General features: G+C 35.6%; 1 protein-coding gene across 11 annotated transcripts; it reads right to left on the reverse strand.

Annotated features, from left to right (window-relative positions):
- Window positions 1-3,994: 3,994 nt before the first annotated feature.
- Window positions 3,995-23,561, reverse strand: LOC104221271 (uncharacterized). Of its 11 annotated transcripts, XR_011402849.1 has the most exons (18): window positions 23,087-23,561; window positions 21,042-22,213; window positions 20,757-20,935; window positions 20,040-20,242; window positions 19,728-19,796; window positions 18,904-18,976; window positions 17,765-17,921; window positions 17,394-17,685; window positions 17,165-17,279; window positions 16,859-17,022; window positions 16,572-16,646; window positions 16,278-16,458; window positions 16,030-16,133; window positions 15,131-15,596; window positions 15,001-15,028; window positions 5,105-5,179; window positions 4,657-5,019; window positions 3,995-4,284 (listed from the first exon to the last, which is right to left on the reverse strand). XR_011402849.1 is itself a non-coding variant. In XM_009772297.2 (13 exons), the coding sequence occupies exons 1-13, from the start codon at window positions 23,426-23,428 to the stop codon at window positions 16,021-16,023; spliced, it is 3,135 nt and encodes a 1,044-aa protein (XP_009770599.1). In that variant the 5' UTR covers window positions 23,429-23,561; the 3' UTR covers window positions 15,793-16,020. The 11 variants fall into 11 exon arrangements, 2 of the variants coding, with proteins under 2 accessions (XP_009770599.1, XP_009770600.1); XR_011402851.1 differs by lacking the exons at window positions 4,657-5,019; window positions 5,105-5,179 and having other exon boundaries at window positions 15,131-15,182; window positions 15,532-15,596; XR_011402848.1 differs by lacking the exon at window positions 4,657-5,019.
- Between the last annotated feature and the right edge of the window lie 4,200 nt (window positions 23,562-27,761).

Consider the following 27,761-nt stretch of genomic DNA (forward strand, 5'->3'; position numbering starts at 1 on the left):
ATATATTTGATTTTTAATAATCTGATTGTGTACGTATAGTTTAAATAAGAGTATATTTGACTCTACAAAAGACTTGTGTAAGATGACTATGCATTTACATAAAATTTAGAAAAAATCATTAAGTTTAATAAATGGAGAGAAGGCAAATTAGAGAGTTATCTGAAAATGAAACCCTATTTATACCAAAGATCACATAAAATTGCCACAAAAGCTAGTGAAATAGTCCTTGAATGGTTGTGTTAGGTCACCAGCTTATTCAAATCTTGTTGAAAACTCCTGATTAGCAACTAAATGGAGATGCTAATCACTAGGTTTCTAGAACCTCAAAAATTAAAACTACTTTGCACATCATTAGGAAACTTATTAATTGAAACTAAGTTCCCAAACAATTTATTGTTATTATGTCCTAAAGTACCAGTACCAAAAAGAAAACAAAGGACTACCAATACATACAAAAAAAAAAAAAAAAAAAATTCTTTTTTACGTTGCTATATTGGTTGGTTCGATTTTTATCAAAACCGAACCAAACCAACTATATCGGTTTGGATTGGTTCGATTTTGTCGGTTTTTTTCTGGTTTTTTGGGTTTTGTTACATATATATTATTTCAATCTTACTTCATTAAAGTTATAAATAAAATTTTGATAAGTGAATATATGTTTAGTAAAAATTGAAAAAAACTGAAAAACATATGATCTATTAAAATATTATTATTAGTAACATATGATAATTATTTTCTTAATCGTCTAACAATAATTTTTCGTTGATTTACGATTTGAAGGTTAATCGAATTTAATAATTAAGCATAAAATCAATATGAAACCTAAATAATGATATGTCCTATTTAATTTTAAAATTATCGATATATCATTTCGAATTCTAAAAAGGTATAAGAACATAACAAATTTTGACATATGAATATGAAAAGGAGATTGACGTATTTCAATAACACTTGATAAGAAAATGATGATACAACTCACTATTTAACGTAAATAAATATGGATGCACTTTATAGTTCTATTAAATGCTACATTCCATGAGAGAATCCCAGATTTCTAGACATTTTCTAAAGAAATTCTATATAAAATCTTAAAAGTATATTTAAAAATTATATATTTATATGTCGGGTTGGTTCGGATTGTTTTACTCAATACCAAACCAAATCAAACTAAACTTAATCGGGTTTTTTAATCGATTTAATTTGACTTTTCGGTTTGGTATGATTTTCCGATTCGGATGGAACACCCCTAAATTTACGAGCAATGAAATTCAAGACTTGTTTAGTCCAAACCGTAGGGTCCAAAGTGGAAAAACCCCCATTAAAAGAGAGATCCTAAGGGTTAGAGGAGAATATACTATAAATATATAATTTAAAAAATTCCCATAAATTTTCCGCCTACTTGAAATGGATAGAGACCATTTTCTATAAACGTAATGAATTTCATATTACGCAGAAAAATTGTCATATTCAATAATGATGTAGGAAAGGGAAATAAATAATACATAATTGTGGCTTGAAAAAGAAATATTGTAATGTTAGTTCGAACATCAAAGCAAAATAACGTAGACATAAGACATTTTAGAACGCCACCAGTTAATTTCATGCCTGCTTGAAATAAGAAATGGAAGAAAGTGCTAACTACCTTCACTTACAGCCATTGCTATCAGCAATTTTTCATAATCAGTAAATGAAAAATTTTACTAGCTTACTATCTTAATAAATGTTGTGACCCTACCTATAGAGACGGATTCAAAATTTTACGTTTATGAGTTCTAGAATTCCAATATATTTTACTTTGTCGGTTCTTGATCAATTAATTATATACATATTAAGTGAATTCTTAGCACAAATACAAAGTTCGGGCTAAAGCGACTAAGTTCTGCGGAACCCGTCACTTCAACAGTAGATCCACCCCTATATATATATATAAGAACCTAATATTTTTTTAACAATTTTATAGTTCAGTGATTGAAGAAAAATGAATACTAAATCTAAAATCAAAATAGGAACAATGATGGTGGGTTCTGTCGAATTAGATTAGATAGACTGATTTTTGGGCATAAACAAATAAAAAAAATGTACAGAAAATTTGCACCATAATTTTGATATGAAGAGACATTAGGACACTAAACTCTTTAACTTCTTTGCAATATTTGTCAATAGGGGTGTACATGGACTGTGTTGGTTCGGTTTTTATCAAAACTAAACCAAATCAACTACATCGGTTTGAATTTGTTCGATTTTGTCGGGTTTTTTGGGGTCTCGGGTTTTTTGTTACATGAATATTATTTCAATCTTACTTTGTTAAAATTATAGATAAAGCTTTGATAAGTGAATATATATTTAATAAATATGGAAAAAAAATTGACAAACATAGAATTAAAAAAAAAATATTCATTTTTGGTTTGGTTTGAACACCCCTCTTTTAAGGTTCATTTTTTGCCGGTCCTTTCTATTCATGATTGAAACAACCAAAATATAAAAACTAAAAGATTCAGAGCAATCCAAATTGCATACGTCCCATCAAAATAAAATAAATTAAAACTCTTCCTTCTTTAACGTGATTATTTTCTTCTATTCAAAATGTAATTATTTATATTTATACATTTTCTTCTTCTTTAATTTCTCACCAATATATCATAATGAAGGACCTAACCATGCAAATATCTAAATGTACAAACCCAAGATTACTGTTTTTTCCTTATTACTATTAGTTTTTGGTCTCTGTAAGGACAAACGGTCAATCAGACTAAAAGGGCAGTCAAGTATTAGAAATTTAGACCTCTTAACGTCAACCAATCAACCCCCCCCCCTCCCCCACCCCCACCAAAAAAAATACAAAATAGAGTAATGGTATTATTGCTCAATTTATTTTTATCTAATTTCGTCTAGGTGCAAGGTTCAACGGATTAAATCTTGGGGTATTATCACATTTAGCCCGCACCAAAAACTATTTGCATATGGTAGCCAAAAAAGTATATAAAACTTGTATAATTTTTGTATACAACATACAAAATGTATATATATACAAAAATATATAAATTTATACATTTTCTGCTATTATTTTTACAGTGGCTATACAATATCATTTCTTCTTAAATCTTTTAAAGTATTTTTAACTGTACACTAATAGTGTTTAAATTTTTTAACACTATCACACCACTTAAAAAATAGTTACAAGTAATCCATTATTATATGTAAAATTTATAACATGAAAAATGAAGAAACTAACCTGCTATGGCAAGTAAAATTCCTCTAAATGCTGTAAAAACTTGTTATAATGTCCGTATATATAAGATACTAAATCTTTTGTATATATTATAAGTGTACAAGCGTTTCAAAAAAAAATTCAGGTATATTCCAAAACAAATAACGTGAAGAGTACAATTTTTCACAATTCTTTATTTGACTTCTAAAAGCATAAGAAATGCTTTGGATCCAAAAATCAAACCAGAAAGTTTTGTCAAAACTTCTTAAATTTAATTTGATTTTGGTTGAGCAAAATTCTAATGAATAACATTCTCTTTACGTTATTGCATTTATAGATTCTTGACCTTACCCTTTCATTGATCTTAGAATTCCAACTTCTGGTCCTTGCATAAACTTCAGGCTCTTTTGCTTTTCTAAAAAATTTCATATCTTCTTGATACTTCCATAAAAGAATTCTTTTTCATTATCATTGGACTTTTTGCTGGGGAGATTGTTCTCTAACATACCGAAGACATGATTAATCGTTCAAACACGATTCTATCTACCATTTCTCCTCCACTTGAAATTTAAATCTGAGACCTCATGGTTCTTAGCCATGCACGAAGCCACAATATTCGTTATGCGTTCGAATGAACTCAATAAATTTTGCTTAAACTCTCTATTTGTCTTAGAAAATTCATTAAATATGTATAAATATTTAAGTTTGAATCTAGTAACTAAAACGAATTATAAGTTTGATGGCAGATTCAAAGCCTATAAAACTTCAAATCCTGAATCCGCTCCGTTCTTAATCTACTCCATTAACCATTATGTCAAACACTTGAATACAAAGTCTCAAAGATTATGTATGAGTGCGCAAACAACTAGCAATACTAAGGGATTTGAGTCCTATTTGGACGTGAACATGTTACCAAACATGATGATATACAGAAGATCTTTTATTAGTTTGGAATACTACATTTCCTGGAAACTTCTTACCTTCTTATAAGTCTAATAATTAAACATCCTGTAACTCTCAACATTAACCAAGTAGTCCATTGTGGGACCGTTGAGCAAGTTGACTAAGAATTGTACCTAAAAATATGAAATTAAACCAAAGGTTACCACAGAAGGTTCAGACATTCATGGAATATCAATTAGGTAATCCTAGATTAATATTACAAAAAAAGCTTTTTCATGAGAGAAATAATAAAAAGCTTTTTCATGAGAGGAATAATAAATTCCAGAGGGCAAGTTTAAAGATTCTCCAAACTACTCTTCGTGGATCAGTAAGAGGAATTAAAAAGGGAAGAAAAAAGAAGAGGGAAGAAAAAAGAAGAGGCAGCCAGTGGAGTTCCCCTCATTCAAAGAAATTGAAGCCTACAATGCTTTCTCTATAATGATATTTAGCTTCCTAATATCTCTTAATTATACTTTTCATCGTTGATAGAATATCTTGAGATATACCAGTTAGTCGCAGCCACGGATGGAGCTACAGTTACGGGTTCGGCAATAATGTATTAGTCACAAGAAATCTGTTAAAAATATATAAAGTATTAATATAAAACCCAATTTTGAAAAAACTAAAATTTCTAATCCATAGCCTTCAAATCTTGACTACATTTGACGTTGCAGCCACCATTATATATTTATGTGTTCCTAGCCAGAGTTGGACAGGTATTGGTTTGCAACTCATGACAGTGCGTTACAATTCATGACTGACTAAGTTCAGTTTAATAATTCCACTCGAATAACTAATATCCAACCTCTTTGCTATTGATGCTACTGATACCTCACCTCATCTTCTCGATATATTGGCAAATGCCAAGCCTTGCCAATAGAGCAATATATATTTTTAAGTGTCAAAATTGATGCAAGTCTAAGTGCGTTAAAAATGGATTGAGTTATTCGATACCATTCATTCAATATCATTGGCGTCATTGGCATAGCAAATGTTATTTCTTGTGCATCTTCTTCTGCTATATCTTTCCTATATGTTAAAATTTCAAAATTATAATGTAATAATCCAAGAATTGCAAAACAAAAAGATAAGTACACGATGTATATGTTATCGATCTCCTACTAGAGGTACAAATATGCGAAAATAATTAATGTAACCCCCTTTGTATTGATGTAGGATTTAATTCTTTTAATCTGAATGTCCAATGAGATTCTGCAATTTCCAACTAAGAGAAACGTGAACTCACATTATCAGAGAAAGGGATACATGAAAACGTTTTTGTGAATAAATCTGTTTAACTGATATATATTAAGTGCGAACATCAACATAAGTCACTAGAAGAATCGAAGTAGACAGAGTCACAGCCCTAAAGATAAAGCTTGCTTAACTGATAATTGCACGACAAAGGCCCGGCAAACGTTAGAGCCAACACTCCGAAGGTAAACGCAGGAATACTTCAGCATTAGAGCAGCATGCAACTGGAGCACCAGTTCAAGCAAACCAATACAGACTACTTTCTCCAACTCCAAAGGAACTTAAGATAGCTAAATCATGAAGCATTATTATTCATAAGGACCATAACTAGCATATGAACTGAATCCACGGTTTGTGCAAGGAATCAAGTCACAATGCAATCATTCGACAATCTACAACGTCGGTTAACAAGTTCCACAACGAGACGATCATCCCAATACTAAACCGCCATAACCCGACAACACAAACGAAATGAAATGTGTATTACTGACAAGAATGAATGCTCTAGCCAACAAGACACTAGTACAAAATTATCAGAGTGATTAAGAAACAAAATATAGATCCTAGCTGGACTAATTAGCGCACATACAACAAGATGAAAACACACAGAAGACAAGCGATCAAAAGTTTCCTAAGACTGATTGGTACAGCGAATGGTGCTGACGAATATTAAACAACAAAAGCGGATAGAGCAAAGCAAAATAATAAAAATCCCAAAATACTTGAAAGAAACACTTTACTTCACAACAACAACAAAAAAAAAAAAAAAAAAAGATGAGAGAATCAGCAAATTCTTCCCTTCAAAACACAAGGCAGCAATTCAAACATGCATCTGAGCCCTAATCCATGAATTGAAACACCATAAGGGCTTCATCTCTATTAAAAAAAAGGACCATAAGGGCTTGCCTATATGTTTTCGGCCTATGCATCCTTGTGCACATTCAGCAGGGCAACAATTAAATGGATTTCAATGAAGGCCCAAACTCTAGTACATTTCACGACATATTTCTGAGCCTTTTCTGAAAAGATTTCAGTTTCTTAGCTTATTAGTTCAGATCATCATTGACAATATTAACGTGTTAAATGTTCCTCTCTTCACCCCCCCCCCCCCACACACACACACAGAAATAAAACTCAAAACACCACCAACCCTCGCTCTAGAGGCTGGTCTTCCAAATACAATAAAAGTGATTTGTAATGTCAACTATCACACATTTTTAAGTTTGATTTTAATATATATTAGGAATGCTATATTAAATCCACATTGGTTGAGTCCAAAGAAATGGAACTTACGGATTAAAATCTGGATTTAATGGACACTACATCCACAGGTTTCAATGGATTCTGAATTTATTTTTAAAATGATGAAAAGAATTTTGAAGAACAACAAAGAAACATAAAACCAATTGAAAATTCACCAGAAACAAAGTACTCAAATTTCAACTCCTAACCAAGCTAGAGACAGATAAGAAAAAGTAGAAGGAAAACAAACAGAGATTGAGAGGCCATAAAGGGAATGCTAGCAGTTCAACAAACCAATTCGAGTAGCTCAGCTAAGACAGAGAAACAGGTATGTTAGTGGTTCGTCAAAGATGATAATGAGAGAAGCAACCCACTAAAATGGGGGTCATTCAACCAAGGGAGTGTTCCAAGCGAGTCATTTTAAGTGATTCCTCCTGGCATCTAAAGTAAGCTCAAAAAAGTTGGCTAAAATCAAGTCAAGTTATGCATTTGGAGTTAATGGTCCACCTAAATGGGGCACACTTTTTTTTAAAATCGAAAATGCCAAAACTTGTGTTATAACTTCGATGAAAATAACTGAATTACCACAATATCCCCAATTTTATGTTTTATGGATGCTACCTCAAACCTACGGGCCAGCTTCTTGTGTTTTCTGAATGAAAACTGACAAAAAGGATACTAGGTGTTACGGTGTAAAGAGTACACTCTAGATACCAAACCCCAACACAACAATCAGCATACTAGTAATTTCCAAGCTTAATTTGCTTAATGTGTATAAAGCAAACACTACGAGCGACAGGTCTTTACTCTTGTATGGAGTAAAAGGGTGTAAAATCAAAGAGGAAGGATTTTTTTTTTCTTCCACTTAGAGAGGACAATGTACACCTTCACAACCACATCAATCTTTTGGTTCCTCAAATAACTAGCCAGAGAACGTAAATCTCTTTTATTTTACCTTCAATACAACAACTAAGCAATGTAGACCAATCAGTGACATCCAACCAATGCAAATGTCACTTTTTTTCCTTTTTCCTCAAAGGGTGATTGACACGATTAACAATGCGCACACATATCCGATGAAAATTGAGATCTAACTATGCTTTAAAATAGTTTCATTATTTAGGAAGGGAGGTGAATGAGCAGTTGAGCACATGCAAGAGCAACTTATCATTGAAGGCTTGCTTGAGGCATACTTGACCCTAAATATAGTTGAAACCTAAGTTGAGCACTTCACTTTTAGGCAGCACTCCAATGTAAGCACCAAAGTGCTAAGGCATATGTCTGATCGTTCATGGGCTCTCTTTGGGGACATCATGACAACAAATTTAGTTTTTAAAATGTTTTATTATTCTTAAAAGACGTTATAAAATAAGCTTTTTACTGATTAGGAATAAGAAATAGAAACTTAATAAGACAAAATTAGCCACTTAAAACTATATATGCACATCTAAATGAACCAGAACAGTTTTTGAACTCGATTGACATTTTAATTTCAAAGGAAGGTTCCATGGTACATGTTGTTTGCAAATGACATAATACCGATTAACGAGATGTGAAATAGAGTAAACACTAGAGCTAGAGTAAACACAAGAGCTAGCCTGGAGGTTTGGAGGCTGACTCTAGAGTCTAAAGGCTTCAGGTTGAGTAGGAATAAAATAGAATATTTGGAGTGCAAGTTCAGCGACGTGATTCAGAAGGTTGGCATGGAAGTGAGGTTGAATTCACAAATCAGTCCAAGAGAAGAAATTTCAAGTGCCTTGGATCAATAATACAAGGTAACGGGGAGATCGACAAGGATGTAACACATCGAATTGGTGCGTGGTGGATTAAATGGAGGCTAACATCTGGTGTCTTGTATGATAAGAACGTTCCACCGAGACTTAAATGTAAGTTCTACGGAGTGGGAGTTAAACCGACTATGTTGTATGGGGCAGATTGTTGGCCTATCAAGAACTCGCATGTCCAGAAGATGAAAGAGGCAGAGACGACGATGCTAAGATGGATGTGTGCACATACTAAAAGGGATATGGTTAGAAATAAAGTTATTCGGGGCAAGATAGGTGTCGCTTCCGTGGTGGACAAGATGCGGGAAGCGAGGTTGAGATGATTGGGACATGTGAAGGGGAGATGTCTGGGTGCCCCAGCGAGGAGATGTGAGATTGACTGTAGTGGGCCTGGAGAGAGGCAAAGGTAGGACGAAAAAGTACCGGGAAAGGTGATTAGGCAAGACATGACGCATCTTCAGCTTACCGAGGACATGACCCTTGATAGGTGAGTGGAGGTCAAGAATCAGGGTAGAAGGGCAGTAGGGAGTCTAGCCTCTTTCCTTTCACCCCAGTAGTGGTAGTGTTATTCTCATATTTACATATTGTTAGATTTCTGTTATTATCTGACGATGTTGAGTTTCGATTTTACTATTATCATGTCGTCATTATTGTGTCTTTTGACTTTTTCACTACTGCATATCTTTTCTTTATACTGTTGTGATAATGCATGCTTGCTTTGAGCCGATGGTCTTACTGAAAACAATCTCTCTACCTACACAAGTAGGGGTAAGGTTGCGTACTTTCTACCCTCCTTAACTCCACTTGTAGAATTACACTGGGTATGTCGTTGCATTAAAAAAAACTTTTTTTTTGCATTACATATTTATTTAAAGTTTCTACATTAGTGCCTTTCTTTGATCATGAAATCTAGGTGTTAGAAAGCTCATTAAATTTTTTCCTAGAACATTCCACAACCCATACTTTGAGTAGAAAAGTAGAGCATTCTCTTAAAAATTCAAACTGGGGAGTTGATCAAGGATCATTGGTTCAATAGTCAAATCAAGTTCAAGTGACTCGCCATTGAAGAAGTAACATCATAGGGATGCCATAAAATATTTAATTGCATTATTTTTGTTAAGGAATTTGCACATTAAAACCAAAATCTTAAACCTACGGGTGGAGTGGCCAAAACATTATAAACAACTTTTGGAAACCCTCACACAACCAATAAGGAAAGCATATCCTTCAACACCGGGGGTTTATCGTTTACACATGGATTTCTAACGATCTCTTTTTTTTCTTTTTTCTTTTTTTCCTGTTTGCACCCTTTTTAGAAGACTGAAAAATGTAGCTAAGAGGAAGAAACAGCAGACTAAAGAACGGGCTTGAAGTTGGGGGAAACAGTATGCTCAACAGAATGAGCTTAGAGCAAAGATAGTGGCTCAATCGGCTAGACTGAGAACAAGAGAGAAGCCCAAAACAAACGGATAGTAGAAAATTGTGGTTGTAAAACCAAACTTACCAAAGTTTGGTTCTAATAACGTGTAAAGAAAATGTGCCTTAGACCTAACTCAACCCAAAAAGATAACGGCTACCGTGAAAATTATCTGAGACCATATAAAGAGACAACTCATTGCTATGTGGGATACTTAACAACTCCTCCTCTTCATACGCTCGGTACTATACATGTGGGACGCAGACAACATAGAGTCCCAACATTGGGTAAACAAAGAATTAAGATGGGTTGCAGCAAAGCTAATGGCTCAATAAGGTAAAACTAAAAGAGAAGCCAAAAGCGAATGAATATTACAAAATTGCAGTTGTGACAACAGACATACCAAAGTTTAGTTTTCAAACCTAGTGAAAGAAAATGAGCATCCAAACCCAAGACCAAGGGCAACAGGTGGAATTACCCAAGACATTGTAGACATCTTTGGTAAGACTTACACAACCAATAAGGGACAAGCATACCTTAAGACCCTTACGTATGTGTTATCCAATTCTAAAGTTCAAACGTGAATATTTAAATATGTTTCACTTTTTGTTTTCTTTTTGTTTTGATCTATATTTTTAGGAGACTATAGAATGGACGTGGTAGAGAGCATGCGAGAATGCACTAAAAGTTAACGAGAGAGTAGACTCGATAAACTCAAGAGTGAGCATGCTCAACAAACTACATTGTAATCTTACAGCAAAATACTGGCACAATGAGATGAATTGAGAAAACGAGCGAAGCCCATGGCAAATGGATAGCATAGAAACAAAATTGGGGAAACAGGTTGATACCAATCTGAGTATGCAACCCAAAACCTTTAAGTAATGAGTGGGAAACCTTATAAACTCTGGATATTATAAACTCTTCTAGGAAACCTTAGAGAACCACTAGGATACGAAGCATCCAACCCGAAACTTAAGACTATGGGGAGAGTGGCTAGGGCATTATAAACTCCATTGGAAACCCTTACACAACAAATGAGGGATAATTATATTTGTTCACAATTTTTTAATATTCAAAACAATTTGAAAGACACCTTATATTTTAGTCTTAACCCAAATAAACAATTTAATGCCTCTTGTCCCGCACAACAAATACTCCAACACCGCACTAGATCCAACGACAAACATAAAACACCTAATAAAAAATAAATAAAAGAATTTGTAGTTACGAGAAACATAAATTGCTCGAACACGGGTGCGAGTGTCTGACACAGGTGCAAATCTAGATGTCCGATCCTTCTAAATGTAAATTTTAGATTTGGGGATAAGGATCCTAGTAAGGATATGGGTGCGGGGATCCGGCTACAAATAATTCAAAAATATAAAAATATCTCTAAATTATGAGAAATTTTGTGCAGTACTTATGTATAGCTTGTAAAGTGTGAATTTCTTTTTTATTTTCAAGTTGTAGATAAGTAAAAGATCGATTTCCTAGATAATTCTTCAAATCTAACCAAGTTTTGGTTGTGATTTAGAGAATCAAATTGTATTTCATCTCGAATTTTTCCATTCGTGGTCAAAGTACCCAAAATTGTTTGACCAGATCCGACACAGATCCATACGCACACCCATACCAGCGTCGTGTCGACATGGGTACGACACCTAAATGACATGTTAGAGCAACTTGGCGAGAAACATAGGAAAATGATTAGAAAAGATAGAATGCTTCGAATTGCAAAATTTCTTTGCAATAATAAAACTACAAAAATAGAAACCCACAACATGCAATATTGACAAATAACGAGAGCGATCGCCAGTGACAAAGTGAATATACCATAAACTTAAAAATATGATACTGAACTTGGACGCTGAATTTGCTAGCATGAGACACAGAGATTGCTAGTCAAATAGTAGTCAACCGCTGATAGGTTAAAGACAATGATATTGAACGTGAATGCTGAATTTTCTAGCATGAGAGACAAAGATTGGTCGAATAGTAGTCAACGTTGAGAGGTTAAGACTCTTGGCTATGCATCACATATTCGTCTCATTTTCGAGAGAGATGGATAGATCCAATAAATAAAAAATTGCACGAGTTAGAGCTTTTCATGAATAATCAGTGTAATCAAAGGCGAAGAGCGCAAAAAAGCTCTAAGGTCCGTTGGGGCTTTAAGCGCAAAGCGCAACTAAAGCGTGGGTTTTAATGAAAAAAGGTGCAGTTGGAGAAAAAGTATTAATATGGATATGTAGTCCAAGACTAATAATTATAAGCATTAAAAACAAATATATGGACAAAGAAATTGATTTTTTTTTACGATAAAGCGAAATATCAATTATTTAATGTCGCATTTTCAGGATTACACTCATTGGCAAGGAAAAGTATGCCTTAGAGCCTTGATGCGACACTAAAGCGCCCACAAAGAGGGGCGAAGCGCTCAACATGTTTTGAGCCTCGCTTCAGGGCCTTTGACAACATTGTGAATAATCAAGTCAAATCGTTACCAAAATGGATAGAGAGAGCCGAAAAGGCTTGGCCAGGGAGCAAGACATTGGTTTGAAAGATGGATAAAGAACAACATGTAAAGCTTGTCAATTGTTACTTGAAGAAGGTGGAAAAGAACATGGGAAGCTTGTCAAATGGTCCTTGTTGTAGATTGAAGAAAAATGCAATGCATACCGGAGAAGATTCTTAATCTTATCGAGAAATCAAATATTTTCCGCGGTCATATCCTTATGGCCACCTAAAACACGTGCACCAACCCTCTTCTCCACTCCCTCGCTCGCTCTATTTTCTCCACGTGTGGGTAGACATGTTTTTCATCATTTACACTTGTTTGAGGTGTCGTTACTTCCAATGGAGAAAGATGAACGAGCTACCTACCAAAAATATGAAGGGTAACTTGCTACAGAAGTTAGTTTACAGGACATCCAACAAAATAAACAGTGATAACACTTCTCCCTACTTTTTTATGACGGTGGTAACTAGCCCAGCTTGTGCGTAGTTCTGCTATTCCACCGAATAAATCCTACCTTCCACTAGCAAGGTCGGGGGCAACTCTGTCCACCAAAGCTTCTACAGATGGAAAAAAGATCACCTAGGGCTTGGAAAGTCATCTTGCAATTGGATTTGGGTGTAATACGGTGTAATTACACATTTTGCATGTTTGTCGAACAAAGTCATTGAGAGAGTAATTACACTCTCTAATTCTCAAGGGGAGAATGGTGGTATATGATATTTTAAATTATTATCACTTCTCTTTCAAAAAGACTAAAAAAGGACGACTCTTTCTCTTCCATTTCTTTCCCCCTCACATTTCTATCTCAAAAAATGTGAATGTAGCTGCTAACTCCATGCCACTTATTTCTTTTTCTTTTTTAAGTTTAACTTCCTATAAAACATAGCCGCGTGGAATATGCCTTTACCTTTTACACATTGGGATCATGTTTGAGTTCGAAACGTGATATAATTATGCATTTGGTGACATAAATTAAACTAGGGGTGGGCATTCGGTATTTCGGTTCGGTATTTAACAATTTCGGTTCGGTATTCGATTTATCAATTGTGTATACCAAATACCGTACCAAATTATTTCGATACGGTTCGGTATTTTTTATTTTGGTTCGGTATGGTTTCGGTACGGTTTCGGTTTAATAATCGCTAAATAAACTTATGACCAAAGTATCAGATTCTGGCATTTCCTTATATCTACCCGGATTGGATTATTTGTCCGCAAAATTCCTACTTTAATTTATATCTTTTTTAATTTTTTAATTATAAAATTGAAATGAGTTAAAAGGCGAACACGACATGGAGTTAAAACTGTCGGAGCTCAATCAGATGAGAACATTAGCAACATTCTCTGCAAGCTTCTTCTGGCAACCAGTTGTTGGATTTGCAATGTTAAACTTCATCTTCGAATGTCGGCGAAGATGAAAATGTTGAAGAACGAAATGTTTGGGCTTGGGCAGTTGGGCTAGGAATTAAATCAAAAAATGTTTGGGCTTGGGCGCTGGGGCTGGGCAGTAAAAAAATAACTTAAAAAATTCGGTATATCGAAATTTTAAAATTTTAATACCGAGGACCGTACCGAAATACCGAAGTAGACCGAAATACCGAAAAAACCGAAACCGAAATACCGAATTAATTCGGTCCGGTTTGGAATTCGATTTTTCGGATTTTATGCCCACCCCTAAATTAAACTAACTTTAAGACTAGTCAAACAAGATTTTTCACTTTTGGGAGATTTATTTATTACTTACTAATTATTATTTATTATTCTTTTAACTTTTTATTAATAAATATTATGCTTTATCAAAAGGTCTAAACTAAATTTTTTATATATCTTCCAACTAGACGTGTAAAGATAATCTTCATATTTCATCTAATTACTAGTTTTGTTTTCCATCAATTACTATATATGTTTATTATAGAAAAATACTTTCTAAACTCATATCTATATAATTTTGAATTTGAAAACTACATCATATCATGAATTTCATTATTATATTCACATAAGTTGGTAAAACGTATAAACCCGCTATTCAAATTTTATTAATTCATTCAAGTTAAAGTACTATTAGTTTGGAAGATATCGATTATTATTTAAGATATAAGTTACAAATTATAATTATTTTAATATATTGTTATAAAAATGAATATTTATTTTGAATAAATAATATCTAATAGTTCTTGTATACATATACTAGTCATACATTAAAACTTATTTATGTGTTCATAAGAAAAATATTTGTGTACCATTTTGATAATTAACTCTTATTTTAAAATAAAAATAAGTGTGTAAATACATTCGCATAACCAAACATGACACTAAGAATTACACTGTAAGCTACAACAATATCAAATTCCAATGCAAGCTAGACAGATGTCTGTTTTCATAACAAAAAATCTGGCTCGGGAATTAAAGTGTTTGGAAAAGGGACAATTGAAATTTGAGATAGATTTCATCCAAAATGGCCAATTTTATTAGCAAAACCAATAAAGAATTTGAATCAGAGTGCTCCATGTAGGTCATCATTTCCATTGATGACTAGCAAACTTCGAATGCAAAACATTGAAGAAAAAAAGTATCAGGTTTTCAAAAGATACCCAAATATTACACCAGAGATGTAATAAAATTCAAGGATACTTACTAGAATTGCAGATGCATGCAACCACACCCTAGCAAGACAAAAAGCCATATCAATACCACACATCTCAATGAGGTCTAGAATATATTATTCTTAACGAGCAAACAGCAAGAAATTAAAATTGACAACTCACTGAAACAACTCTCACTTCAAGGCTGCATCTGATCATCTCCAGTCATACAATGCTCCAGGATGACCATACCATGAATCAGATGCAATGCAACTTCATTAGAAAGTGTTTTTGTACAAAGAAATGAAAAATAGAAGAAACAACAATGACTCCAAATAGAAGAAATACTCTAGCTCTTGATAGAATCACTATTCTAGCCTAAGGAGGCTCATTAACAAGCCACCCTCAGGCATGCAGTTTTTCAGGAAAGACCAAATCAAAGTTCAGGAAACAGAACTTGTCAAAAGAAAATTAAAAAGTAACACAAAGGAGAAACAAAAATTATGGCTGATGTTAGAGGAATTGAGAACAGCCATAACATTTTAAGCGTGTCACAGTAATTCCTAACAAACAAACCAAGGTACCTTCGCCAGGGTGCCTTTTAAGCATCTAAATCACTGAATCTTGCCTCAAAGCCCTGGTAGATATCCTGAAGGAAAAAGTAAATTAGACTTTCCAGGACCCAAGGATTCTGAACAGTATGTAAAATGAAGAGACAAGATATTCAATTAAGATGAAGGCCTGAAAACTATGTAAAGTTCCACAAAATAAACAGTTAAATCAGATTGGAAGACAAGAGGTCAAGAAAACTAAAAGTACAGAAAGGGACAAAAAGAGAAAAGATAGACCGCCATCAACAATTCAGGGTAAACAGATATTTAAAAGGTTTATTTACAGAGACATATGAATAACCATGCTTCTGTCAATATCTAATTTGGCGCACGTTACTCTCCGCTCTCAGGACTCGAGCCCAAAGTACAACTTGAGACATGATAACTTTTAAAAAATCTATGAAGATCTTTATAATGTCACCATCAAGAATTAGTACAGAAGGGAAAAACGCCTTTGGCAAGTTATCTTACGATAGAAAAGAAAACATTCCACTGAAAGAATGAACTGCCAAGATATAGATCATCCACGGTCAACAATCTTCTCTGCAACTTCAACCATGCCAAGCTCCAATGCACTTAACTCAAGATAGTAGATAAAAACAGATAAGGCCCATTGATTAGAGAACTGAATATAAACTTAAGATCATATGATCATAATGCAGTAGCATCTAGTGCAACCGTATGTCGCTAGCAGAAAATCATCGTTTTCATTCACTTGCCCGTGATGAATGGGTGGCTCAATGCCTGGGAAACAGTTATTCTCTTGTCTGGGTCTAATACGAAGATTCTCTCCATAAGATCCTTAAACTGAGCTAACATCTTCGGGTCTTCACCCGGAGAACCTGAAATTATTGAACTGATATCTTTTGGCTTGATGTTGACAATCAGCTTCCTTATAGCCTGTGAAGCATACAATTGCAACCAAATTAATATACAGCAAGTTATCATTAATGACTATCAATGGTTAGTTTATCGAGGAATGACAAGACAGGCCAAAGCCTACAAGAAATAACCTTCTTTGTAACAGGATCCTCTTCGGTGGCAAGAAAATTGAGATCTTGGTCAAAATGTTGATCTGTAAATGCACCCTGAAATAAACGAAGAACAAAGAGAATTAATGTTTCTCTATTGACTATATCATGTCAATTATTCAGAAAGGTGCAAAAACTAAAAAAAAAGCAGCACCTAATGCAATCACCTTAGCAGAATTGTCCACAGCAACTAATAACCAGGCTTATAACTTCAAATCATAAAAATTTCTAACTAGATTAGGGTAATATAGAGAATGTCTAAGACAAACCTTTCTAAGCATCTTCTTCGGAAATGGACCTTTCAATTCCATATGAAGACGAAGCATGTCATTATTAGTTGCGCCTGGAAATAAGACTTTCCCAGCATAAAGCTCAAACAAACAGCATCCAACTGACCATATATCCATTGGATGATCGTACGACAAGCCAAGAACTGCAACAAAACATAATACAGAACTTAATCAAACAAAACCACAATTCACAGAACTACATAGGATCACGTTCGAGCTTTGAACAAAAAACAAAGTGAAAGGGAAGTCCCAAAAGAAAAGCAAATCATGAGAATTGATGCTTACTGATCTCTGGGGCACGATAAAAACGGCTCACGAGGTATGGAGTAATTTCGTTTTTGCCAGCAAACATAGCATTACCAAAGTCACAAAGCTTCAACACTTTTTTTGATTCATTTACCTAAACAAGTAAATACAGAAAAGTCAAAATATATATACAGATAAAGGGAAGCAAGGTAAATAAAGCTACTCTCAGCAGATGTGAGATGAAGAATACTCAAACCATCCCACTTACCAACATGTTGTCGGGTTTAATGTCACAGTGAAGCACGCCACAATTTTTTAGATGCTTCAAAGCAATGAAGAGTTGCTTCGAAAACGCCCTAACAGCAGTGAGATGGAGTCCAATGTTACGCCCAAACTTCTTCAGAACCTCACGGAGATTCATATGTAGAGACTCAAAAACTAAACAGAGATGATTCCGGTACTTGAAGGTAGAAATAAAACGAACACAATGGCGCTTGTCTTCAGGATCTGCACCAACTAGCTTCTTCAAAATGATCAACTCTTCCATACCAGCTTTATACCTAACAAGGACGAAAACAGCACGATTAGGCCACCAGAACAAGCAAGGATAGCACGAAATGGGGAAATAAAAAAGCTTACATTGTTTCATTATTGCGTATCATTTTTATTGCTACTTCCTCAGGGTCACCAGGCCTAGCCTTGAGATCTTTAGCACGAACAACAGTAGAAAAGACTCCTTTACCATGAGCAGCAACAATCTCATAACGGTCATCAAGAATTTCTCCGAACCGATAACCTGCAAGCAAACAAGAAGACATGAGACATCAACTAAGACAACAGTTTTCAGCCACCAAGAAAAATATCAAAATAAGATGTTATTAGAATCTAAGTGGATCGGGTTTCAATCACCTATTTCTCGAATACACAAGTATAAGCCCCAAAAGATTATGTCGAAGACATTATCTGGATCAACTCAAACTCAAAATATTTTTATCGCCTCAAACTATACTTTAATCTATTTGCACAGAATTCTTTCATTGTTTAAATTTATCATTACTATTTTTGTGTAAAATTATTTATTTTATTATTTTTAAAATTAATTTAAAGTATAAATACTCTCGTACTATCTACTCTATTCTTTACACATTCTTTTCCCAATTATGATATTTTAATTAATTTTTTAAAATATACTTCCGAGAAATTGTTGGTTGAAACCCAATCCCCTTAGACCCTAATAACATCTTATTTTGGTCAGTGTTGCATGGTTCTTAGTCCCAATAAAGAGGAGACCATTTAGTTTGGTCACCATCCTTAAACAAAAAAGTGAAGAAATTAAAGCACAGTGACAAAATTCCCATATTATCTACATCCATCTACAAACTTAAATTCTGTCCCTTCATGCCATGACTATCAGAATACTAAGTCACATAGAAAATAGGGAACTCCGCGGATGATGGGAGGCATAATATCAACTAGAAAAAAAAATCTCAACTTGAAATATAAAACAGGAGAGGACATTTTTTCCGTAAGTACTTTGTGTCTGTGGACCTGAATAAACGCAGTATTATGATTAATCAACAGAAGTAAACAGAGAATTGATCAGACGTTACTCAAAATTTATCAAGCATCTTCAAATAACAATTAACATGTAGAAGGAGACTATCATGATCAAATATCAAGGAATATGGTGGCACGTATCAATGTAGTAGCGCCAGCATGCTCTGAAGTAAAAGCTAAAATATCAAGGATCCAGGTAACAAGTGAGATGAGATACTTACTATAATACCCTTCCGGATCATCCCAGTTATCATGAAGGCCACTGCGCTGAACTGCCACGCCATCTCCTTTGCCCTGAAAGACGACAGACAAAACCAGAGAAACATGAAATCCATGTACTTCTTACATAGACAAGGAAAGGACTTCACATAAGCACAGTACACAAGTTTCCCACAGTTTCAGTACGAGTAACAAAGAAAGAAAACAATCCTCTTTTCCACTCTCTTGTTGGCCGCAGTTCTGTAATTGTTTGGGCAGCATGGAGCAAGTAGAGAAACTTATAGAATCCAGAGTACAAACAATAGACTATTATTAGACATCACACTTTAAACTGAATGTATTACAAAGTCTTCCACAGCTAAAATAAACACATACACTCCCCCACAGTATGGACAGAAGGAGCAACTCTCAAGTCTCAGCTAGAAACATAATAAAGTGAAAGCTATTTCGTAGTCATCATTTCCAAAATGGTTCCCCATTTTGTCACTTTGGGGTCAGCAGGAAAGAAAGGGATGCTCACACCTCACCGTTTGTTCGAATTCGAAAAACTAAACACCATTCCTCTAATAGAGAACCCCAACAATATATCCTAACAGACAAAGAGAGAACAATACCAGCACATAATCCCATGAATACAATCAAGAGGCACAAGAAATCAGTGAGATGGCCAAGATAACAAGTGCTACTTTGGATTTCACAACAGTATGAATACTTCTAGTGCCTAGAATCTCTAGACATTAAAAGTCAACACAAGCTAAAGATCCAAGAATGAGCAACCCAAAATCAGACATGTTTCTAAAACAAAATGTTTCAAAGACAGACTGACCATTTTCCTGATGCCAGCAGGTGATTCTCCAAATATATCGTCACAAAACATGTCTGCTGACCTCTCACTCTGCAAAGTATAGTAAGCGGAAGTCAATTATCAGATAAAGCCAGCATTTAAGAAATGGACTAAAGGAGCAAAAAGCAAAACCAGAAGGCAAAATACTTCGTCGACTAATTCTAAAGCAAAACCCTAACACAAAAGCAACATGACTTAAGAGCTCCGACAAAATAGTGTTGAAAGAGAAATAAGGAGAATGAGTACCACAAAAAAGGAAAACCCAATTTAAATCTCAATTTCTTGTGAACACACCTTTGGTGTACCCTGTCCCAATCCACCAGCTCCAGAAGCCTGCTCGTCAGCAATATGACCAGCTTGTAGAGGTGATTTCCCAACAGAAAACGCTGGCTCATCAACATGGACATCTGTACCATTGGTTTGACCATCAAATGACACTGTTATGGCATTATCTCCAGCTGCAGGCTTCTGAGTAGACTGATCCATAAGAAGCTCAGCTAATGTCAACAAATAAGAAAACATAATTAAGACCAGAAATTCAATCCAGCAAAGAGAAACTTGCAGAGAGTCAACATATAAAATCTCAGCATATAGATCAGGATGGCCTGAGGTGCAATGCGAAGCTTCATAAAACATGAGTTGCGACAGAATCCAACTAAACATCCTAAGTTCCATAACATGCATATTAAGAGTTCAAATCCAAAATTAAACTCATTAAAGAAGCAGTAACTTGGCACTTAAACTCAGCAAAAAGGGCAATTAATTAGCAAAATTAGACATTCAAAGCTCATATGCATGCATAACAGACAGTAAACCTGAAGGTAAAAACAAAGTCAAAAAAAAGGAATCAACCAAAGACCTTAGTTGTTCCGTAGAGCTCTAGATCAGGCCAAGGTTGAAACATGAAATACAGTAAAACATAATAGAACACAATATCAGGAGATGCTTCTTTTTTTTTTTTTGAGAATGGTCACAAATATACGAGGAGATCTTAACTCGAAGAAGTTATACCTACGTCCCCAGATTGAGTAATTGGCTCCTTCTGGGACTGCTGATTCTTATATTTATCAAGAATAGCTTGCCTGCGCCTTCTGCTCTCCTCCTTAATTCTTTCAAGTTCTTCTTCGTCTTCCTGTTCAGCAAGCTGGAAAGCAATTTTTTCCTGATAGTCCTCCTGTTCAACTTCATCTCTGCAATACAGCAAAAATGAGAAAAATAAAAACCATGCATTAAGGAAATCAACTCCGCTGATGAGTTTCTGAATACCAAAAGTACCTAGTTAAAAATTAACAATACCTTTTTGATTTCTCACTGTCTGCCTCTACAGCTTTTTGCTTTGCATTTTCATTTTTTGCGTGATCGCTCCTCCTTTCTCTCTGATTGTCAATCTCATTATGTCTATTACGTCTATTATAGGCAAAACCATCATCAAGGTCATCATATCTCCGGTGCCTGCTAGACTTATCACTATATTTATCTCTATCTGCCTCCCTACTTCGTCCTCTGCTTTCCCTATCCCTGTTCCTCCTTTCTCTCTCCTCCCTCTCTCTGAAATTATCTCTATCTCTATCTCTATCTCTCTCCCTCTCCCTCTCCCTCTCCCTCTCCCTTTCCCTTCCCCTCTCATATTCCCGTTCTCTATCCCTCTCCCTTTCCCTATCTCGAGCTTTCTCTCTTTCCCTCTCTCTGTCCCTCTCCCTCTCCCTTTCCTTCTCCATCTCCTTATCTCTTTCCCTTCCCCTTTCTCTGTCCCTTTCTCTAGCCAACTCGCGCTCCCTGTCTTTCTCTCTCAATCTATCCCTTTCATTCTCGATGCTACTCTCCCGATACCTGTCTACACTATCCCTGCTATAATACCTGTCCCTAGAGTGTCTGTTGCAACTAGAATTATGCTCCTTCTCCACATCCCTTGAAGACTCTCGGCTCCCATGTCGATAGTCCTTGTTGCGTCCATTTTTTTCATCATCGAAGTTACTTCTATATCTGCTTTCCTTCTCATATGCATCATCTTTCTCGCGGGACTTCGGTACGAGGAAAGACTCCTCCAATACGCTTTTGGATCGCGATCTTCCTCTAAACCTATCAGGTGACTTGGATAACTTCGTAACATGTCTGTCTTCAAGGTGCTCATCATGAGAAGATGATACCCCAACAGATCTATGCCTCTTTCCAGAACTTTCAGGAGTCAAAGATTTTCTTTCATCCTGTAAATGGCTCTCATCATCATCGTAGCTCTTTTGTTTTCTACCTTCTTCACCAGCATAAATATCTTCCTTTTGTGGTTTAGAGTCCAATTTATGAAATTCATCTATGCAACTACCATTCACAAAATGCTTGTCACTAGACTTTCTTTCTCTAGAATTATCAGCCTTTTTACTTTTCCTTTGCTCATCATGCCGTCCTGAAGCAGTGGAATTCCGGTCAACTTTTTCCACTGCAGGTCCCTGTCGTTGAGCTTCATGCAATTCCTAAACAAGAAATGTGGGCAGAATTAAATGATAAAATACGGTTTACAACATTTTACCATTAAAAAAAAAAAAGAATAAACTTTTAACAATCACTAGAAAGTTTCTTACTAATAAAAAGAAAGCCCTCGGTCATCAGGAAATGCATAGAGTAACTTTGCCCCCAACAAAGTAATGGTGAAGTTCAAAGCTCTGTATGGAATACATAATTCTCATGTCTATTTGTGCAACATACTTATTAATCAAACAGTTGAAACAAATATTAAATTTAGCACATCTTTGACTCTGAAAATCGTAAAAATCCAAGCACGGGACCTCTTTCTTTTTGGTTGCTTATAGTTCAAATAGAAATAGTGCATTTAAAAACATTAGTTCTTCCCTACTTACAAGAAAAAGGATGTAAGTTATATACACGACAGTGTGATGATTTCTTAACACCATCAATGTAACCTGTTATAGCAGGTTACTTACCATTTATTATAGGTTACAAATCAATGCTAGTATTAAAGAGAGTTACCTGCAGCTACCTTTCAAGTGGCTGATTGTGACAGCTTAAAAATTTTAAGCAATCAAATAACTTAAAACTTAAAACAATTGCAGGTAACTCTATTTAATATAACAGTAATTGGTAGTGTACAATAATTGATAAGTAATCTGTTATAACATGTACATGTGAAGTTAAATTGGTGCTGTAAAAATTAACTGCATTGTCGGTGTATATAACTTAAACCAAACCGAAAACAATTTTAGTAATTTTTTTGAAACTAAAATAAATTGCACTGTCAATCATAACAGCAATCAAACAGGCCCTGGAAGAAAAAAAGCTAAACACGAAATATATAAGAGAAATAAGAGCTGAATGAAATCTGAACAGACCATGTCCAATTCATCACCATCACCAACTGCAGCAGCAGCAGCCACATCGTCCTCAATAATTTCACCTTCCTCCATATCATAATCGAGCCCTAAAGTAGAAACGCCAATAACAGTGCCAACTTGTTGAGGTACTTCCTCTATTTCATCATTCGGTTTACCCGTTACCTTATCGGGTTTCGAATCGGATTTCTCTTCGTGTTTTTTGCTGTGGTGGCGGTGGTGGCGGTGGTGACGGTGGTGGCGGTGCTTACGGCGTTTGATTGGTTCTTCTGTGCCGTCTTCATCAGAGGGAGAAGATCGACGGTGCTTGCGACATGAAGGTTCATTGGAATCGCTGGCCATGGCGGATGGTGAAAGGAATGATTTTTCAATTGGAATATTAATGAATTAGGGTTAGGTTTTTGTTCGAACGAGAGTTGAAATTATTCGGGTCGTGAAAGATCCGATTGAGATTTGATGATTGATGATGTTGATAGAGTTATAGAGAGAGGGGAGCGAAGGGAGTAATTTGGAAATAAGGGAAAGAATACTAATTGGTCACTGAAGTTTAGTAAATTATACATAGACCCCTAAAGTTTGTTGATTTTTCTGAAATTTGAACAGATGGGGGAGAGTAGATTCTTTTCGCCATAGCGAACCCACGTTAAGCAGGGGCAGACTTAGGGATTGTTTGGTAGGGTGTATAAGAATAGTATTGAATAATGTGTATTAGTAATGCATGAATTAGTATTGTAGAGACTTTTTCTTATCTACTGTTTGGTATGATTTATTAAAAATTAAAATGCATTGCATAATCTTTAAGAAAATTAGTTGTTTACACAAATGATATCCATATTCTTTAGCTTTAAGAGATTTTAAGGATAATTTTGTGTTTAACCATGCTAATTGTTTAACCAGAAAATAAGAATTTCGGTCAAAGCTTAATTTTAGAAGAACTCAGGTTACTGATAATCAAATAAGGAAATGACTAAGTAATGAAAAGGAAGAATTAAATCGAAAGGTAGCAAAGTAAGCAAAGCAAAGTAAATTAGTGTATTCCAATAATATCATGTGTCCGTTACAAATGTTATTCTTCTCCTTTTATAGCTATTTCTAAGTACTATGTTTCTTTCCTCTCATAATAGAGCCATTATGAGCAATTAATGACATTAATGTAACGTTATAATTGGCAATCGTAACTGTTTCGTGAAGATTCTATAACGTTTTCCATCGTTGATGCTCATTAATTACAGATAATATGTATCTGTACTTTTTGCTATCTAGGTTCATTCCCCCGATGTCTATTCAAATTACCAAGAGATCCGAGTAACCGCTCCTTTTTGTTTTCTCGAATCTTTGCCCGTGCCTATTAAGGCTCGTGTATTTTTGAATACTCTTTGCTAGCTGTCATTCTTTCATTGATCCATGTGTCTTGACATATCAACACATAATTAATTCCAAATGTTAACTTGATTTTTCCCAATATATAGTTCCCTCCACTTACCATTTATTCATCAATTGAATATTTGGAAAGTGGATCTCATTAAAGCGGGATTTTTTGCCGCCATTCTACATATCATTATACCTTCTCCAGAATTGACGCTTCGCATGTCACTTCCATTTAATGCATTTGACACGTGGTGACTTTTGATTGATTCTGCAACCCTTCAGCGCCTTTTAAGGCTCTTCTACGGCTTACATCAATCACGAAGTGACAGTTTTCATTACGACGTTCCCATCATTACCTTTTTGTTTGACGGTTGCTTCTGAGTATAAATATACCATTTGTCTTTTCTTTCTCATAAAAGTTGTCCATCTTTGAGTATTCAATATTCCCTTCTTCCTGGTACAACTATGTCTTCTTCGAACCCTAATCCTCAAAAAAGTCGCCAGAGCTGTCACACCTCCTTTTTCCGCGCCCGGGAGGACGCAGGGGGAGTTTTTTCCAATTAAAGGACAATCGAAACGGGATTGGTTTAATTATTTCAGAGTCGCCACTTGGGAGATTTAGGGTGTCCCAAGTCACCAATTTTAATCCCGAATCGAGGAAAATAATGACTCTATATTATAGTCTGCGTACCAGAAATCCGGATAAGGAATTCTGTTAACCCGGGAGAAGGTGTTAGGCATTCCCGAGTTCCGTGGTTCTAGCACGGTCGCTCAATTGTTATATTCGGCTTGATTATCTGATTTTATACAAGTATGAACTTATGTGCAAATTTTGACTTTTAACCGCTTTATTATTATTGTTTTTACAAGAATGTGAACATCGCTTAAAACACGTCTTTGGACTGCGTCACATGAAATGCACCCACAATCCGGAACGCATTTTATTTGATGTTTTGAGATTTGGATTTGGGTCGCATGAAATGCACACCCGAGCTTAAGAAAGTAAATTATTAAACACGCGCCTAAAGAGACTATCGCGTTATTATTTTGGGAAGGCCACGAAATTCACTAAGCGGCCCTCCTGAATTCTAAGTAATTTAAAACAAGTATTTACTGAGGGCCCCGCAATTTGTATTTTTATTCGGCGAGGCTCATCTCATTCTTATTTTTTAAAGGAATTTGCAACGTCATGGAAATGCATCTCGGGCCACGCCACAATCAATGCGCCCGTGACTAGAGACACATTTCGACTCCGTTGAGATTTGGACTTGGGTCACATAAATGTGCACCCGAGTTTAGGGAGATAACATTATTAAAGGCGCGCCTAAAGCAACTAGCGCATTATTATTTTTGGGGAGGGCCGTGAAATTTGTTAAACGGCCCATCCCGGAATCTAAGTATTTAATACATATATTTTGTGAGGGCCCCGCAATTTGTCCCTTTTATTCGGCGAGGCTCGTCTCATTTTATTCTTTATTATTATTATTATTATTATTATTATTATTTTTTTTTTTTTAAAGGATGCCATTTTTATGTCTTTAACAATACTAAAACTTACGGCCTCTTTACAACTAAAATCCCATGACTTGTTAGAAGTTTAATAAAAGGGGTTTAGTGAATGAGTGTTTCGGTAGTAGTAACAGCATGCACTAATACTATTTTTTCGAATGACCTAACCGAAGGAAAGGACGAACAGATTAACGTCAAACTTGTGTCATAGAACGACTAGTCCAACTTAATTAAACGACATCAAATAAACAAGAATAACATAACATGAAAATGAACCAAAATGCAGACAATGAAACATAGGCAGAAAATTTCCATACCAATTTTTATATTGCATCTCAAACATTCAACGTAAAGTTTATTTATCTAATACATCGAGGTTTACTAACCTTTGCACCTCGACAAACTCAGAACGACAAACACGATTCCGACAGAACTCAAGCCGGACCTCTCTGAACGAAGAACAACGACGGAACCTCGGACAGCACACCTCGACGAGCAAAAGCAAACTCACCGGAAAAACCGAAAGCTCGGACCAAAGTCGAATCGAGGCAACCAACAGCTGCTCGACAATGCCGACAGTAGTAAGGTCGACGCCAGGGGGGGCTGCTGACGGGCTTAGCTTTGGGTGTTCGTTGACGACGGGGGTTTTGGACGATGCTGGGTAGCATGTGGTCGTGGGTAGGGGAGCTAGTGGTGGACGACGAGCTGGTGGGTTGTTGATGTTGGTCGTGGTGCTGGGGTGACAGTGACAACGGAGGTCGTCGTGTATAGTGGTCGACGATGGCTGCTGGGTTTTGCTTGGTGTTTGGACGTGGTCGACGATGGAGTTCCGACGAGGAAGGTGGCTGACGGGTTGTTTGGTTGACGAGGAGGGCTCCTAGGTTTTTGCTAGGGTTTTGTGGTGAGGAAGAAGGCGATGGGGCTGGTGGTTTCACTGGTTTTCGTGGGTGGTTCTACGGGAGGGTTTGGAGCTTACGTTTGGTGATGATCCGGCGAGGGGGCTGGTGCGTGGGGGTGCCGGAAGGGATGAAGGAGCTTAGTGGTCGTTCATGGTGGTTTTGGGCAGTAGGGGTGTTGGTCCGGTGCTGGGGGGAAGTCCGGAAATGGAGTCCTTTTTCAGGGTAGGGTTTTCTGCTTCTTCTTCTAAAGAAGAAGGAGCGTGAACAGTGTCCAAACCCCAAAATTTTCAAAAAAAGTCCCCCGTTCCTTTGTTTCATCCGTGTATTTAGCATGGGTTTGCCCAGAAAAATGAGCCCACGCGTGGTGGGGTTCAAGGCATATGTCCCCCACGCGTGGTGGGGTTCCCCACGTGTCCTGGACACGGTTTATTATGGGCTAGGTCCGAAAATTAGGCCTAAAACCGGGTAGTTTGAACCCGAATATTATTCTTTTGCCCGGACCCGAGAAATAGGAACACGTTGCTTAACTAGTCCTATGTAAGCAAAATAACTACCAAAAATAAGACTAGTATTCAAACAAAACTATATCTTTTTAAATATTTTTTCAAGATTTAAAATAGCTACAAAATATTAATAAAACTATTTTTGTAATTTTCGTTTTTTAAATATTAAGATAAAATATGAAGCAATATTTTTTGTATTTTTCAAAGTTAAAATGACTATAGAATATTAATAAAACTATTTTTTTGTAATTTTCGTTTTTAATAAAGACAAAAATATAAAGTAATATTTTTTTTTGTATTTTTCCAAGATTAAAACGACTACAAAACATTAATAGAATTATATTTTTTTGTAATTTTCGAATTTATATAAAGTACCAAAACAAAGTACAATTTTTG

The sequence above is a fragment of the Nicotiana sylvestris genome, chromosome 10 (assembly GCF_000393655.2).
Source record: "Nicotiana sylvestris chromosome 10, ASM39365v2, whole genome shotgun sequence".
Classification (NCBI taxonomy): Eukaryota; Viridiplantae; Streptophyta; class Magnoliopsida; order Solanales; family Solanaceae; genus Nicotiana; species Nicotiana sylvestris.